This window comes from Anoplolepis gracilipes, chromosome 12 (genome assembly GCF_047496725.1).
Source record: "Anoplolepis gracilipes chromosome 12, ASM4749672v1, whole genome shotgun sequence".
Lineage (NCBI taxonomy): Eukaryota > Metazoa > Arthropoda > Insecta > Hymenoptera > Formicidae > Anoplolepis > Anoplolepis gracilipes.
In genome coordinates, this window is record NC_132981.1 from 1,288,842 (window position 1) to 1,307,066 (window position 18,225).

The following is an 18,225-nucleotide window of genomic DNA, read 5'->3' on the forward strand; positions in this document are numbered from 1 at the left end:
ATACTGTATTTCCTTTATTATATGGATTAATAAGAGAGAAAAAATGAACCCAAAATTTTACAACAAAAAACATTCTTTCAATTAAAAAAAAGAAAAGAAAAATAGTTGATTTTGTACAGACATATGACATATATAGATATTTTTACTAATCTATAATGCATATAAAGAGTAAAATTAATGGAGAACTTTAATATAGTTTAATATAATTTGTACTTTAATATAGTTTATTATTTCTATTTACATAGTAGTTCTATTTACATTTAGATTTATTACCTAACGTGTGTACCTACAGATACATGTATATTATTGCGCGTAATGTATTAAATACGTAATTACTTTGTCTAGAATTTGTTATAGTCTTTTTATAATAAAAAAATATTTTTGTATACATTAAACATGTCTTTAATATTAAAGAAGACATTATTTAGGAACAAATTAAAATAAAAGCTTTAATAAAGTTTAATAAACAGCTATGTATATATAGTTATTTTAATTTTTTATATTTATTAAATAATCTTTAAAAACCCCAGCTTTTTTCCAGTAGTGCCGAATATCATTGTAAAGAGAAATGAATCAAAAACGAAAGGAGCGAATAAAGCTTCATCGTATAATAAAACATGATTGAGTGACATTGGAATCAGTTGCTATTGCCATCTCTGCTATAAAACAACTGCAATACATATATGTAACTTGATTCAAACCACGTCATATAAATCACAGAACAACGTGCACGAATAGTGGATACTGAAAAACATATAATATATATAATATGATATGTAAAAAAGAATAATTACAACTTATTACATTCTTTATAAAACAAAAAATCTCTATGTGGATTTAGTAATATTTTATGTTTGTAAATAACGGTGAAAGTGGTACAATATCAATCATTCTATAATTTTCGAATTGGTATAATTTGTTCGATTACATCTTTTTTTATTGCTTTTCTATATTGCGATATAAAAGAAATTACCAAAAAGCTAATAATTATATTGTCTTCAAATACAATTAAATAAATACATATCACTTTGCTTTGTTATCGACTTCCATCAAAAAAGAAATCATAGAAATTATTTATTATTTACTTTACTAGGGGGAGAAGAGAAAGCGAGCGAGCGAGCGAGAGAGAGAGAGAACCCTAATTTGATAGTAAGATACATTTAATGATCGGGGATAAAAAAATCTTAAAATATAATATTGCAAAATAATAACCTATGATTCAAGTTGTAAATCAAGTTGTAAAAATATTTTCTAAAAAATGTGACAGGTCATTGATTCATTTAATAAGTCAAACTCATTCAGATTAAGAAAAACAAAATCGCTAATTTAAGATTGAGCTGAAATTAATTGAGTTCAAACATTTATGAAAAAAGAAGATTATTATTATGTTTGGAACAATATTATGCATTTTATTGAAAGAATCACTACTAACAAAGATAGCTATAACACTTTTATCAAAAAATTATGTCGCTTCGGACAACCTTCAAGAAGAATACGTACCAGTATGCTTGGATTTAAATTTTACGCAGGTAAGAGATATTTTATCCTAATTAAAAAAAGATAATTGAATGTTTTTGCAGCTAATAGTTTATTAATGTTTGAAAATTAAACCTATATAATAATAACATAGATAATGCATATATAATAATAAAAAAAATTTTATATGTTCTATGTTATGTCTATGTATTTATATGTTTTTTGTTTTACAACGTTTCATAATCCTGACGTTTATTCGCTTTTTTATTTGACAACTTTCGGTTCTTTAGAACTTGAACATCTAAAGAAGTCCCAAACCAAGGGTTGAAACGTTATGTATAACATTTCATAAGAATTAAATAAACATCTTTTGCCAGTTAGGTCGACTGTTAAGATTATTTCATTGTTTTATATGTTCTTTTAGCTGCATTAATACATTACATATGATGACACTATTGAATTGATTTTTATATGATTCTTCTTCAATTTTTAAAACTTATTTGTTTTTCTGGATATTTGTAAAAATTTTTATTGATATAATAAGATTTGTAATAAATTAATTTTTTTACGAAATTAGAAAAAGAAAATTTACGAATTTAGAAAATTCCTAACATAATTTTTTCAATTAAGGATAATTTAATACATATATGTAACAAAACAAAGCTAATATTGAATATTAAAATAGTGAATAAAATATTGAAAGTGGAATATTGGTATAATGGAACTTGGAATTGTATCAGTTAACTTTAAAGTTCAATAGTTTCAACTAACAAAATATTCAACAGCAATCATTCGTCATGTGCTCGAATTTATATATCATTTTTATTGTACATATATATGTATAGTCAATAATAGCTATGTGTATAACATTCTTATCGAAATAAATGTGATAAATGTTCGGATTAACTTACAACTCACGGATTATTTTTATTTTAATATATATTAAAGAGGGTACATTTCTAAGTAATGCTTGTTTTGAATTTTATGGTGTTCTATTATGTTTCTTAAGATATTTTAACAAAAAGAAGTTTATAGTCCATAACTTTAATCTTGATATGTTTTCAAGATGTTTTCATTTTTATTAGAAAGACGTAGTACGTGCGAGGGTCATAGTAAAGCTCAAGTTAATTTTAAAAAATTTAATTAATTTTAAAAGTTAAATTAATTGAAAAAGTTAATACTTTTAAGTTAATTATAAAAATAAGTAAAAAGAAATTCTTAGCAAAGTTAAACAGTAATCTTAGTAACAGTGATGGAATAACGAATAAATGTACACAAAAATATAAACATACATGCATGTATGATATAACATGAAGATAATACAAGTAAGTATATAAAAATTATGATATTTTAAAATCCCATATCTCTTGGAAATTAAAAGAGAGTGCTACAAAATTTGCTTTACTTAGAAATGTACTGTATATGTATATGTTTAAATAAAAATAATTTGTGAGATGTAAGTTAATTCAAACATTTACAAAAATTTCAATTATACTTATTTCTACATATATTACTTATTATTAAAAAAATCAGAAATAGCTTCACGTTTCTGGCTGAATAATATTTATTTTTTTTTAATGTTCACTTTTTCAACTTTTTTGTATGTTATATTTTATCAAGGATATTCCAGCGTCTCAAAATAACAATTATTACATTTTACAAAATTAAAAATTTAACCTTGATAATGTAAATATCGATAAAGTTCCATTTGCAAATATGTCTATGATCTCAAAACCTATTGGTAAGTTGCAAACAAATGTATAAAACGTTAGTAAAAAAATCTACGATAAAAAATTGTAAATGAAATTTATATTTAAGAGAAAGTGAAAATCAAATCTAAAAAAATTTCTTTCAACAGCAAAAAGAATATAAATTTCATTCTGTCAAAAAAGAGAAAAGAAATATATATATGTATATATATATATATATATATATATTGTATGCAAAATTAATAGATTTAAAATAAAGCCATTAATTTCATTAATCATTTTTGCTACGTTTTTTGTTTCTTTTAACGAAATCGTAAATATTAAACATTTTATTTTTTAATTAATAAGAAATTTTTGAAGTACATTCAACTTCTTATTGAAAACTTTTTATGTGTTTTTGCTCTAAATTAACAATTACTTTTTTAAGTCTTATTTTTAAAATACACAGACATCTTTTATATTATTTTATTATTTTAAAAATCAATACTATATATTTCTTGCTGTGTTAATTTTTTTATTTTACATTTTTTTCTTTCTTTATTTCTCTAAAATTTTCTTTTTGACTACTCAAAAAAAATTAATGTTCTTGTATAATTATGTCAACATGATTTTAAAGTCTCTAGAAAGCATTTTACACAAACCAACATCAAATAAAATCAAACGCATAAAACGTTAGTAAAAAATCTACTAAAAAAAATTGTAAAAGTAATTTATATTCAAAAGAGATTAAAAATCAAATCTAAAAAAAAATATCTTTCAATAGCAAAAAGAATATCAATTTTAATCTGTCAAAAAGAGAGAAAAAGAGATATATTAATTATATACAAAATTAATAGATTTAAAATAATCCCGACAATTTCATTATTCATTTTTTAGGTTTTTGCTAGATTTTTTGTTTCTTTTAAAGAAATCACATATTATACTTTTTATTTCTTAATCGATAGGTTTTCGAGGTACGTTTAGCTCTTTATTAAAATTTTATACTTATGTGTCTTTGCTCTAAATTACTTATTTAAGCCTTATTGTTAAAACACGTAGACTTCTTTTATATTATTTTATTATTTTAAAAATCAATACTATATATTTCTTGCTGTATTAATGTTTTTATTTTATATTTTATTTTCTTTATTTCTCTTTAATTTTCTTTTTGACTACTCAAAAAAGCTTAATGTTCTTGTATAATTATGTCAACATGATTTTAAAGTCTCTAGAAAGCATTTTGCACAAACCAACATCTCCCAGAACATTTGTAGAGTTCTACCATGGATTCATGAACAAAAGAGACAATATTTCTATAATATTCAGGTAAAGAATCTGAATTTTCAGCCTGTATTTTTTTAGTATCTTAAAAAAATTTAAAACATATATGAAAATGTTAATTTTATTACAATTTTATTAATTGAAATATAAAAAACTAAGATTTTATTTTTTTTGTAGATGGAACCAACCTGAATTTATGAACGAAGTGATACAAGGATACATAGTGCAGTGTTGGTTAATTGAAAACCTAAAAAAAATTAAAATCTGCGATGATAAATGTTTCTTAGCTACAACATTGGAGTTTACGTTGCATAATTCGAAACCTAACACGACATACTACTTCCAAGTACGAACTTGTACTAAAGTTGGTGTTAGTCCTTACACAGATTTAATCAACGTATCAACTATGCACGAAAATCCGATACCTCAATTATTAAAGATATCAGATTCGAATGTCTGTATATGGGATCTGGATTCAAATACCACTGTTACTCTCTTTGTGAAAAATAATAGCTACATAGTAGCAACAGATTACTTAATAGCGGAACACAAAATTTTTTGGAGTAACATCATGGGTGACGTAATGATATTGGAGATGAATAAAAATAATATCACAAAAATAGCTACTCGTAAGAAAATTGTGACTGTTCTTTGTATCGACTGGATAGCAAGAAGTCTGTACTGGATAGAAGGATTCGATCCAACATATGTTGTGAAATTTGATTTAACAATGTGGGAAAATGGCATAATCAAATACGATGAGATAGATTTGGAGATATATAACGTGGAGTTGTATAATTTAGTGATACAACCATTTACGGGGTATATTAACTTTTATCTATCTAAAAAAAAAGTTTCTGTTATAGATTTGTAACTTCTTGTAATAAATTTATATGTCTTCTAATTAATATCATGAGTTAAGACCGGCATAGACTGAGCGCTATACTATAAAGCAAAACTATAAAACTGTAGCTAATTAGTTTATATGTACAACAATTGATTGAAATAAATGATGAAAATATTTAAAATAAATGACAAATATTTGAAACAAATACTAAAAATATTTGGAATAAATGACAAAAAACTCTCCAAGTTCTGGCCTATAAACTTTAAATAATCCTTCTTTGTCTTTAAAGTCATTGTTAATAATAATAATGCCTCTGAGTTCACTTTCTTGGCCATCTTAAAGAAAAATGTAGCGGAAAAAAAGTAATATATTATAGAATCTGGTATATACTATATTTTATCGTTAGTTATAATATCGCAAAAAAACAGCGGTATAAAGTATATCACTAGGTTTGCGCCAATCTTTATACAAAAATTATAAGTAAATATGTATATTATAAGTAAATATGTACATATAATTTTAGAATTTCGAATATTCATTACATGAGTTTCTGATACTATTCAAACAATATTATATAATAAGTAATTTAATGTATATAACTTTTAGAATTTTATATTACATATTTCATTCGGTATATTCTCAATATGAAATAAGACATACTCAATATGATATAATGCAACTTGATCTGGAAGAAAAAAATGTGCAACATATTCAGAAAAATGCATCCGACATGTGCTCTTGCCCATATTTCGATAATTCAAAATACGTCTATCGTTCTATAAAAATCGACGTAAATGCTAATAAGAAAGTGTTAATTTACTGGATACTCGAGAAAGATACGGAAAATCTGTTGATTGTAACAGATATTTTTATCTGTATGTGCAATTTGATTTTAAATAACACAATTATTAGCAATGAAATAAGTTTCGACTCTTTAAAAGCTGACAAGACAAATATTTACATTTTTACATTCTATAGTAATAGAATCTATATTTTGAAAAAAAGGTACGCACTTCTAGAGAGTACAGAAAACGCATTTAAATATGTACAAATGATAAAAATGCCTCCAATAACAAATACAGATTTTACGACGCTTCATATACATGAATTTCACGCTTTTGATAAATCTTTACAATCATATCCACCCACAAGGTGTTTGACACCTGACAAAAACGATTATAATATTGGACAAATAATGGTAGCGACAAATAACATCAGCGTAAATCTTCCGGAACCGATTCCCAAAAGTGGATGCAAAAAGTACAATTTACCTGCCACCTTATATACCATCTATAGTCATTGTTTGGACAATGACACTAACAGGTTCAATAAATTTATTGTGCAGACATATGAGCGGTTTTACGAGATTCCGAATTTAACGCCGCTTACAGAGTACACGTTAAAGTTAGCTTTAAGTAATTTTTATTTTGACAAATTATCAATGGAGCCATTATTAAGCTCAAATGCCACGACAATAAAAACTAAGCCGGGGAAGCTCAATGCACCGGAACACATAACTATTCATGTTCTGACGCCTACTGTAACGGTAGTTCAATGGATGCCGCCCAAGAAATTAAACTGTGTGGTCGTGATTTATGAAATGCATTGAAAGTCATTTACTTCGATGAATGACACGCAACGAAACGGAATAGAAGTTATCAATATGCCGAAACGTACAGCAGATGGCAAGTTTTTTACAAAGATTCAGGAATTGCTACCAGGAGAAACATATTGGATATACGTGCGTGTTTATCCAGTTAATTTCAGCAATTTCTACAACGATAGTTTAAGTATGGTCGTTTACATGTACTTTGAACCGAATAATATAACTTTAGACGAAGTCAGTGTAAATAGCTTGACCGTCTCTTGGGTTTTTCAACATCAAACCGACGATTCTTTGTATGCTAGACTATACGAAGGTTGCAATAGAAAAATGGCAAATAGTGAACAAAATTAAGGTGGAAAATACCGAAAAAGTAACACATTACATAGGAAACTTACAGCCGGAAACTATATACAAGTTTCGTTTGAAATTGAGGTATCTCGAGTACGAGGAAGACTTTATATGGCCGTCTAATGAGAGATTCACTTTTTCAACACTTGGTAAGCAAGTGAAAATTCTGACAAATTTATACTTATTTTAAATATTTTAAAAAACATTTCTCAAAATTTTTAAATTTATAAATTTCTGTTAATAAACGAATAATATTATAATATTATATGTTTGTTTTAGATATAAAAGTGCTTACAAAATATAAAAAGCTAAAAATTTTTGTAATTATTTACATTACGAACGATATATGTTGTCAAAGTCATTAAAATCTGTGATGTCATCCTTAATGTAAATAATTACTAAAATTTTTATTAATAATATAAGTCAAAATATATTTTCAAATATAAAACAAATGCATTAAAACTATATTTTCTCTTTACTTAGGTGTTATTTCAAGCACTCCTGAAATATCGGCTAAACAATATTATCTACCATTGATTTTAAGCTTTGTCGCTATAGTTACAGTAATCTGCATCTACTACTTTTATTATTGTAAGTATATTTGACACACGTTCCGGTCTTTAATTACAGACTGTATCAAATGTAGCATCTATAAGTTTTTTGAAAATATTTATTTTATTTGTTATTAAAGCAATTTTAAATTTTAAAATGCATTATTGTGTAAGTATATTGTAATTTTATTGACAGTGTATCGACAACAGAAAGAAACTACCGGGGAAGTTTTGCTTCCGATAGGGACCGACATCGAATTAGCTGTTCTGCATGAGATACCAGGAATCTTCAGATTAATATGTTACATAATCCTATGTTGCAATATAATTCGGATGAATATGCACTAAACAAAATTAAACGTGAGGCAATCACACTATCAAAACTTCTTGGCAGTGGCGCATTCGGAATGGTAAAAGCAGATTTTCTCATTGTATTTTATATTTTAAATCATTTTAATTTTTAATTAATAAAGTGATATAAATACACGTTTTTTAATAGAGACAAAAATCAATTTTTTAGAAGAAACTATATAATATAAAATATTACGCATGTGTAGGAGGAACTTGATATATACTGAGATGTTATATTGCATTATCTGTTATTTGATAACGAATTTCAAAAAACTACTCATAGAAGTAAATATAAACATATGCAATATACATTAACCCTTTACTCACAAGGGAACCTTGCAAACCCGGAAATTCTGATTTTAGTGAAACTTTGTACACATATAGAGGGGGTAAATAGATGAATTTAAAAATTTTCAGTTGCTGCCCAAAAATGATTCTAAGGGATGAAACCACCCCTTATATATAAAGTCGTTTTTCAGTTTTCTCTACAAATCTCGAAAATTATTGGAGATATCGAGAAATGTTTTATACAAAAGTTTTATGATTAAAAGTCCTGTGTTTAACCATATTAATACAATTTTGAAAAAATAATTAAAAAAATTTTTTTTTTAAATCTTTGAAAAAAAATTATTTTTAAAAAACTTTATTAATCTAGTCAAATAGAGATGTTTTTATCATGAAACTTTTGTATAAAACATATTTTGGTATCTCGAATAATTTTCAAGATATATAAAAAACTACTCTTCATATGAGGTATGGTTTCACCCTAGAAGCATTTTCAGGCCGGAATTAAATATTTCTAAATTTACTTACCTATGTACTTACATATTATGTATTGTAAGTTAAGAAATTAATATAAAACTCTACATATTACAGTTTTATTGAAATTAAAAATTTTTTAAGGTTTTTTTCCCACCTTAATACTACACAATTAAATTGTTAATGATTAATAGTTCTATTCCACTCGCCGAATTTAGTTATTATAATTTTATTTATATGGAATATTAATTTTAATATATCTTCATTATAATATATTTTTTTGATATGTTTTTGTAATACAAGTCATACTGATTTAAAACATATTTTTTTCATTCCTTAATTTACGTAAGATTACTTCATCAAAAATTACGCATTATTTTCTCTGATTAAACAAAATCAAAATTATAGTTATAAGTGAAAAAATCACATGCAAACCGCGTGCATTAATTCTAAAGTTGATGATATGTTAAGTGTGATTATATAAACTCGATAATTTCTTAAGTTACGTTTTAATGCAATGTAGAAATATTTTTACAAAATTTATTTATTTAGAAAATATGATAATGAGTTTGTTTAATCACAGAAAATAATGTGTAGTTTTTGATGAAGTAATCTTTCGTAAATTAAAGAATGAAAAAAATACGTTTTAAGATAAATTAATATGACTTGTATGAAAATTACTCGAGATACCAAAATATGTTTTATACAAAAGTTTCATGATAAAAACACTTCTATTTGAATAGATTAATGAAATTTTTTAAAAATAATTTTTTTTAAAGATTTAAAAAAAAATTTTTTTAAATTATTTTTTCAAAATTGTATTAATGTGGTTAAATAGAGGATTTTTTATCATAAAACTTTTGTATAAAACATTTTTCGATATCTCTAATAATTTTCGAGATATATAGAGAAAACCGAAAAACAGCTGTATATATAAGGGGTGGTTTCATCCCTTAGAATCGTTTTTGGGCATTAACTGAAAATTTCTAAATTCATTTATTTACCCCCTTTATATGTGTGCAAAGTTTCACTAAAATCAGAATTTCCGGGTTCACGATGTTCCCGTATCAGTGAACATACAATAACAGATATCAGAACGATGCTGTTTTATAAGATAACTAAAGATAATTTTGTGTTATAAAAAAGAAAATTGTTTCTTCTTTGTTTAAGATTTAACAGTATCTTAAGATTTAACAATAATAAATTATATTTTATAAAAAATAGGTTATTTTTAATATTAATTTACTTTCTTAACACCTAGTTTTTAATATATCTAAATATAATAATAATCATAAAACTTAAGCGATTGCTGCACATAATTTAAAAATTATAAGAAATGGCTTACAGGAGCTTGAATAACAGGTCTCTGTAATGACGTCGATTTTGCGATAAACCAAATTTAATTATATCAGACATAACAATTACATAACATTGTCAGATTAATATAATAGAATAATATAATAAAGAAAAATAACAAATATAGAGCATGTAATCAAGACTGTTTAAGACAGTTTAAATAGAAATAAAATAATATAATAGGCGGACGTTTCGACCCGATCATTCAAGTCATCCTCAGCGCAAAAATTAATTTATACATGTTGTGTAAAGAAAAACTAACGTTAAACGAAGATTGAAAGTTTAGCGCAATGTGTTATAACGGAAACGCAATAAACGCATGCCGACAAAGAATGAAAGCTTAACGCAATATGTCAAACCGGAGACGCAATAAACGCATACCGACAAGGATGTAAAAGTAGACAACATTTTTCATATAGTACATTGATCCTCTCTAGTTCAATTGTTAGGAGAATCAATATGTCTCATAAAATTGTCATATTTCTGAAAGCAAAAATCTAAGAATCAATCGTTGAGATTAAGAGTTAGTTAATATTATTAGTAAATTTAAGTGCCGATCATCAGGAATTTTTCAATAAACATTCTAAACAATTGATTAAATCAGACAGTTAACATATTAAACATAAATAAAAAACTCCGAATATGGTTAATGTTGAACAAAGACAAAATTTGCTTACAAACGTTGCGATTCCGTCAGCATCTTAGCTTACTGTAGATAGCAAACAAACTCCTTAATTTTTCTGTTAATATGATACGCAAATATTTATGGATCAAATTAATGCCAGAGAAATATCGATCACCTGGATAATTTCCTTGTTGTAATCGAAACATTAGAATATGATTTTTTAGTGTTGAAAATAGTTTTTAATTTACTTGTCGCGAATTTTTTAGAATTACGATTAAATAAATGTCGATTCTTCCAGACATAGTTATATTACTTACAATTAGTCTATATAATAACTAATGAGGGCATTTGATTAAAGATCCCGAAGCAATAAAAAAATGTTATAATATACATAGGTGATAAAGTAATGAAAAGAAATTTCGATTCTGGAGACACTGGAGACTCCACAAAAATTGATACCAAATCAAAGGTATGCTTGATCGTGTGTTGGAGAAAAATTATCGTTACGTAATAACAAATGTCAAAAAATTTCAATTATCATGAATCTCAAATCGCGGAACCTTAAAGGTATCAAATATGAGACCATGGGCAATATAAATTAAAGTTTCTTATATACGTATATACTAGTATTATTTTAGTAGTATTTATTTTTACTTCTATTTTTTTGTAGTTACCCACATACTTATAAATATATATGTTTTGTTATGTGTCGATTAAGACAAGATAGAATATTTTAGTTCTATTTCTGCTATTACATATTTTATTGGAAACAAGCGTAATAATACAGTTATTACTTGTATTTACTCATGCGTTTGTAATTTGTAATTTTGAATGTGATAAGCGGGACGATTAGTGGTCAGGCTGATCGAATTGTAAGGTAATAGATCGAGTCTTGAGATTATAGAACTACCATGAGTTGATTTAAACACACGTATAGATATTGTTATTTTTATGTATAGCAAGTACGATAGCGGCCTGAGAATAGTTCCATTACGACATTCGGGCCGATAAATAACTGATGTACCTATACATACGTATAAATTTTTCCACTTATTTATATATGTTTCATTAAATTGTTTAATAAAAAATAAAATATATCACAGGACACATTAAACTATGTATGTTTTTCTACACATAAAAATTAGTTAACTGTATTTAACTTAATTTCAAAATTTTGTAGGTGTATCAAGGAACTGTCAAGGATTTAGAAGAACCGGGCATAAAAACACCCGTTGCTATAAAGATGTTAGAAGAAAGTGCTTCCTCGAAAGAGAAAAAGGAATTCTTGCAAGAAGCCAGGCTTATGGATCACTTTCGACACAAACATGTATTAAAACTGTTGGGTGTCTGTTTAGACAAAGGTTCTCCATTACTTGTGTTGGAATTAATGGAAACTGATCTGTTGAAATATTTGAGAGAGAGTCGAACATTAGAACCGTCAGATTCGCACGCTCTACGTCTACAAGATTTGCTTGCCATATGTGAGGATGTTGCGCGAGGCTGTTGCTATCTGGAAAAGTTGCGTTTCGTACATAAAGATCTTGCATGCCGGAACTGCTTAGTATCCGCGAAAGATCGCGAGAACCGTGTCGTAAAAATTGGCGATTTTGGACTAGCTAGAGATGTTTACAAAAATGATTATTACCGTAAGGTAAATACAAAATTTAAAAAAATGAACTTTTAAATATATTTTTTATTTGTTTTGCCGTAATAATATTGTACATTTTTACTTTAAATAAAATTTAAGAGAAATAAATTATGTTATTTATATAAAGTAAAATATGAGTGAATGTTTTCTGCTTAAGCACACTTATTTCAGAAATTAATAATTTGAATAAAAGAATTTACTTTATTAAAATCATATTTTAGAAAGGAAAAGGTCTGCTTCCTGTTCGCTGGATGGCACCTGAATCTCTGGCCATGGGAATATTTACTTCTAAAAGCGACGTTTGGTCATTCGGAGTACTAATGTGGGAGATTACATCGTTGGGTGAGCAACCTTACTTTGGCAGGACAAATTCCGAAGTGATAGATTACGTACGTGCAGGAGGCAGATTGCAAATGCCTCTCAACTGTCCAGTTTCATTGTATCAGTTAATGATGCATTGCTGGAGTACTGTGAATGCTAGACCAAAGTTTAAACTTTGTCTCGAAACTATCGTAGCTCTTAAAAACAGTACAGTAGATGCAGTGCTGAATCTGATATTCGAGCATTAAGTGAGCACAAAAAGTATGTTAATGTTTTTTATGGATACACATCATATGCTACTGCATTGAAAAATAAAATTTATGCGCAACAGGTCCAAAAAGCCATATATTCAAAATAATTTTTTTTACTACACCTAAACATATTAAATGCATATAATCAAGAGGAAAGCTTTTAACCATATCAACGTTAGGTATATATTTTTTAAAATTGATTTTCCTAAATGATGTTCATGTTGTATTTTATCACGAAAATTTTTATTTGTTTTTTTCTTACAATTAATCTTAGGATAAATAAGATTAATCTCTTCCTTTTACATATTTTCCTTTTTGCATGCATTTGGTACATGAAAAGAATCCAATATGACCTTTGCAATAGGTAATAAAAGATTTAGCTGGAGCATCACAAATAAATGCTTTGATTAAAAATGGTATATTATGATTGTTATATATATGTCAAACCTTTTTGCGATAAATCTATAGCTTCTATAAAAAAGTCTTATAAAAAATCATTAGCATTATTAGAGTTTTTATAACTATGATATATACCAATAACAGAAACATATTGAGGATATTCAGCTAATGAGCATAAAATGGGATATATTTGACTGCTTGAACTTTTACTAATAGGCAAATCGTCAATGTTAATTAATAAATTAATTTTTCCTGGTTATTTAAGAAATTAATAAGTTTTTTAACTACAGTTTTAATCCTAATATGTGAATAAATTCCTGGTGCTACAGATTTGGAAAATATGTATCGAGGAGTACAAAGTAATGTCCTAGGATCCTGAGGTAAAATAATCTTTGGTATTGATTGTAATAATTTTAATAGACTTCTTAAAGCGTTATGTGGAATTTTATGAGTTACTGCTCATAATTGCAGTTTGTTACTAAAACTATCTTGAGCATTATCTTCTACAATAGTGTGTTCCAAATACATTGGATTATTATAATTAATAACATCGCCAGAATTATCATAAGATTGGCTAGGAGAATCATATAAATTATCAAAATAGTCTATATTCATGGAAGAATGTAATTCATCATTATTATCTATATCCAAGTTTTTTACATTTTCTGCGATTGCATTAAGTACATTTTCATCATTATTATTTGATGTTAATAAATCATTATTATCAGAGAAGCAATCTTGTGATAATTCTAAGCATGCAACTGTTCCTCTTTTTATTTTTCTGTACAAAGTAGCCTTAGAATATGTACGTTTCATTTTTAATTTTAGAAAAACTATTATTTAAACTATTTTATTGTTAAATTAAATTTATATTACATTTGCTCGAGTAGTACGTACTCTTTTATTTCTTTTATATTTTCTCAGTTAGACAAAAAATATATAAAAAAATTCAAATTGGAAAAAATATGCTTGTAATTAACGAAATTTACTTATAACAATTCTTATCATCTTAAAATGTTTCACGTTTCTCTTTTCCTTTTCTTTTTTTCACTAACAAGGGAACTGCCGGAAGTGTCTCTCATCGATTTTAATGAGCTTTGGATATGTTGTAGAACATAAAAAAATATTAGACCCATATTTTTTTTTTAGCGGCGTATCTCAACGTTTAGAGGTTGAAACAATCCCTCGAAGAATAACGAATTTTTCGTTTTTAGGGAATATCTTTGTAATTATGGGACATATGAAAAAATGTTTTATACGAAAGTTTTATGGTATTTTGTACTCTTTACAATAGTTGTATTTTTCAAAAATGTTTCAAAAATATTTTTCAAATTTTTTAATTTACTCTACCCCCACTCCTTATTTTGCAAACTTAAAAAAATTTTTTAAGAACAAAAATTAAAGAATATCAAAAGTCAAATTCATCCATGTATAATAATATGTGGGTTCCACGAATTAATTTTGAGAAAACAAGATGATAATTTCGTGCTATAGGCGCTGCGCTATAAGTTCTGTTGCGTTATTTCTTTAGTTGCGACACATTCAATAAAAGCCTCTTGTGTATATATTTATGTTATGCATATATTGGAACATAAAAATAGATTAATTTTAATGACATAATACGCAACATATTAGAAAATAAATTAAAGAATAAAAGAAATAGTAATATTATATTTCACATTTGCATATATAATTGTAAATATAAATTTATATAATTATTAAATATAATTTAATATATAATTTAATTTAATGAGTTTATTGATTAAAAAATACTATAAAATAAAAATAAAAGAAGGAATAGAAAAAAAGTTAAAATATCAAAAAAAAGAAGAAAGAAAAGAAGACGAAAAAGAGGTTGAAATTGTTACAAACGTAATTTCATATGAATAAGAATTTTTTATTAGGCAGAACTAAAAGAATACCAACATTTGTTGCATGGGTAAGGAAAACTGCCAAAAACCTTAACAGTATTTATCAATAATTTAAAAACACATCTTTTTTAAAGAAATTAGTACAGAATTTGTTCATAAATATATGTCTTACATTTATAGCACATATTTATTACAAAGACGATGTTCATAGAAAAAATGTGTTATGCAAAGCGATTTTTTACACCAAGAACAAGTTATTATTGCTGTTTCGCCAAAAATATCGCATTTTACTTTAGAATTTTTTTAAAATAAAATTCTATGGTGTTTCAAACTCTGTTGGTCTATTCTGTATGTATCCACTTTGAAACCACGCATATTTAAATAAATTTTGAAATCTGGGCGACGAGAACTGATAGTGTGTTAATGATTGTAATTTTAAGATATTATTTCTTGCATGAAGTTCCAAAACAAGATCTAACAACATAACGGTATCAGAAAAGTGTTTAATAAAATTCTTCCACAACCGAAATCCGTATACGTTTAATGGCTGTATTTTTCCCATTGTACCGGCGGGAATAGTTAAGAAAACAATATCTGTTGCAGAATCTGGTTTGGTTTCTGAAATTATGTTAGAACAATGTCCACTCCATGAATCTAATAATAATACCGATTGTGGCCCGACATTCGGAAAAAATACTTCCTTTAACCAAGTTTTTACATGATTCGAATGTTAATTTGCCTGATGTTGAAGCCAAAACAAAGATATTAAGCGCCTTGAATAATGTTTCCTGTACTCTTGGACCAAATGTTCCTGTAATTTCTTTTAAAACTATAAAAAGAGGTGATAATAATCTGCCATCAGCCGAAATAGTCGGTTGAATTGTATAGCTATGCATGGTTGATGATGCAGACTGTACTACAGATTCTACCTTTTTTATATCTTTTTCAGCTAAAGTACGACCAGAATGAAATTCTAACTGAAATCTACTTTGATCCGAATTATAAATATTTTCCACTCCATATCGATTAATATAATATTTTACATTTGTAATAAATGTATCGCATTTATCTTCCAAGTCTGTTTTTGATAGCACAGATTTTTTTGTTACAAATTTTGTTATTTTCCGAGACACAATATTATGTACTTTTTTGAATCTGTTTACCCATGTTTTGGAGGCTTTGAATCCTGACACATTTTCTTTTTCTTGTGCTTGAAAAGCCCATCGAGCGATGTCAATATTATGAATGATGATTTTTCTTTCAAATGCTTTATTAAAATGATTTAATGTGTATTCATAAATTTTTTTTAATTTTTCCAACCTACTACCACCTTGAATGATTTGGTTTTCCCATCGTCGTAGTTGTCGTATCGATGTAACTTTTTAAAATTTTTGTTTAACTCCTTCAAGTAATCTTGGTCTTGTTTTACCACTCCTCCAGTATTCCACAGCTTGCCTTTTACAGTCATTCGATATTGTTGTTTCAACAGAACTACAAATAACTTCTTCTGAGAGATAGATTTTCTCTTCATTTGTCTCTAAAAAATCAATTTCTTCCGCTTCTGGAATCTCATATCATCGTAAAAATCTAATGTTTCTTCCACTTCTAGTTGAAGTTGTTCTTCATCTTTTATTTCTAACAGCATACGTTCAATTTTTTCTTTCACTTCTCTTTCCTGTAGAGTTATCAGAGTTTATTAATAAATCAAATCAGTGAAAGTTGCAGAAAGTAAAAGTATTACGTTGTATGGATTAAACTGCAGCATTCTGAAATATTAAAATTTTAATATATATCTCAAACTTTTATTATATATAAAAAAGAATAAATTTCACAATTAATAAAATTGTCTTTCTATGATAGTAATGTCATCTCCTACTTTCTCTTGATAAAAATATAATAAGGCAAAATAAATTAAGCCATTAAAACAAAATAATAATTTTGTATTTTGTGTATGTTGTGATGATAGAGAAAAACTACAGTATAAGATATTGAATAGAAATTCTAAAATTTGAAGTAACCAGAAAATAATTTTATAAAAATAATTTTATTGTTGGTATAGATGCTTACAAAAAATTCATTGAACCATCAATCATAACATTTCATTGACAAAAAAATGATTTTTTTATAAATACGGAACAAGAGAATAATATGAAAAATGACAAGAAATGAATAACGATAGCAGAATTAAATATTTGTTTTTTATTATTAATGTAATAAATTTTTTAAGACTAAAGTATTGATTTATTTTTTAATATACATATGTGTGTGTGTGTGTGTGTGTGTGTGTGTTGTGCGTGTGTGTGTGTAATTAACAAGTTAATTCTTGTTCCATTTCATTTCGGTTTTCCGTACATTACGATGTTGCATTATAGGTATATGCACAATAATGATTTAACGAATTTTTATAATTTCAATAATCTCAAAGCAATGAATGGCAAGAATAAGACAAAAAAGTAATATAACTCAACAATAAATACTTACATGTTCACAAAAGCACAATATTCAATACACTTCTTTACATTGCTAACTACGAACTGAAAAGACAGCTTTCCGTTATTAGATATTTATATCTAAATTTAAATGATTATATGAATATAATATATATGTATATATATTTGCATATTTTGCACAACGACACGAACGAATAAATTTATCATGTAAAAATTATATTCATATAATCAATCTATTTTTCTCTGCACTATCTTTAACACTGATTGAGTTGACTTCCGCAAATGTCATCTCGGATGGTATGATATATACTTTGTAGTTTTATTGCTTAAAAACAGTACATACACGCTTATGCCTGCAGAGGTAAAATAATCTCTATTTTTATTTTATGCATCACAG

General features: G+C 26.3%; 1 protein-coding gene and 1 pseudogene across 1 annotated transcript; one reads left to right on the plus strand and one right to left on the minus strand.

Moving 5' to 3' along the window:
• Positions 1–1,385: 1,385 nt before the first annotated feature.
• Positions 1,386–13,569, plus strand: LOC140672015 (proto-oncogene tyrosine-protein kinase ROS-like). The gene is given in 10 exon segments (XM_072903815.1): positions 1,386–1,529; positions 4,390–4,490; positions 4,623–5,267; positions 5,899–7,165; positions 7,167–7,395; positions 7,730–7,837; positions 7,994–8,080; positions 8,083–8,207; positions 12,069–12,539; positions 12,758–13,569. Coding segments are annotated over 10 exon segments (3,525 nt in total). The 3' UTR covers positions 13,106–13,569.
• Positions 13,570–15,516: 1,947 nt separating this feature from the next.
• LOC140671531 (uncharacterized) lies at positions 15,517–17,143 on the minus strand (annotated as a pseudogene).
• Between the last annotated feature and the right edge of the window lie 1,082 nt (positions 17,144–18,225).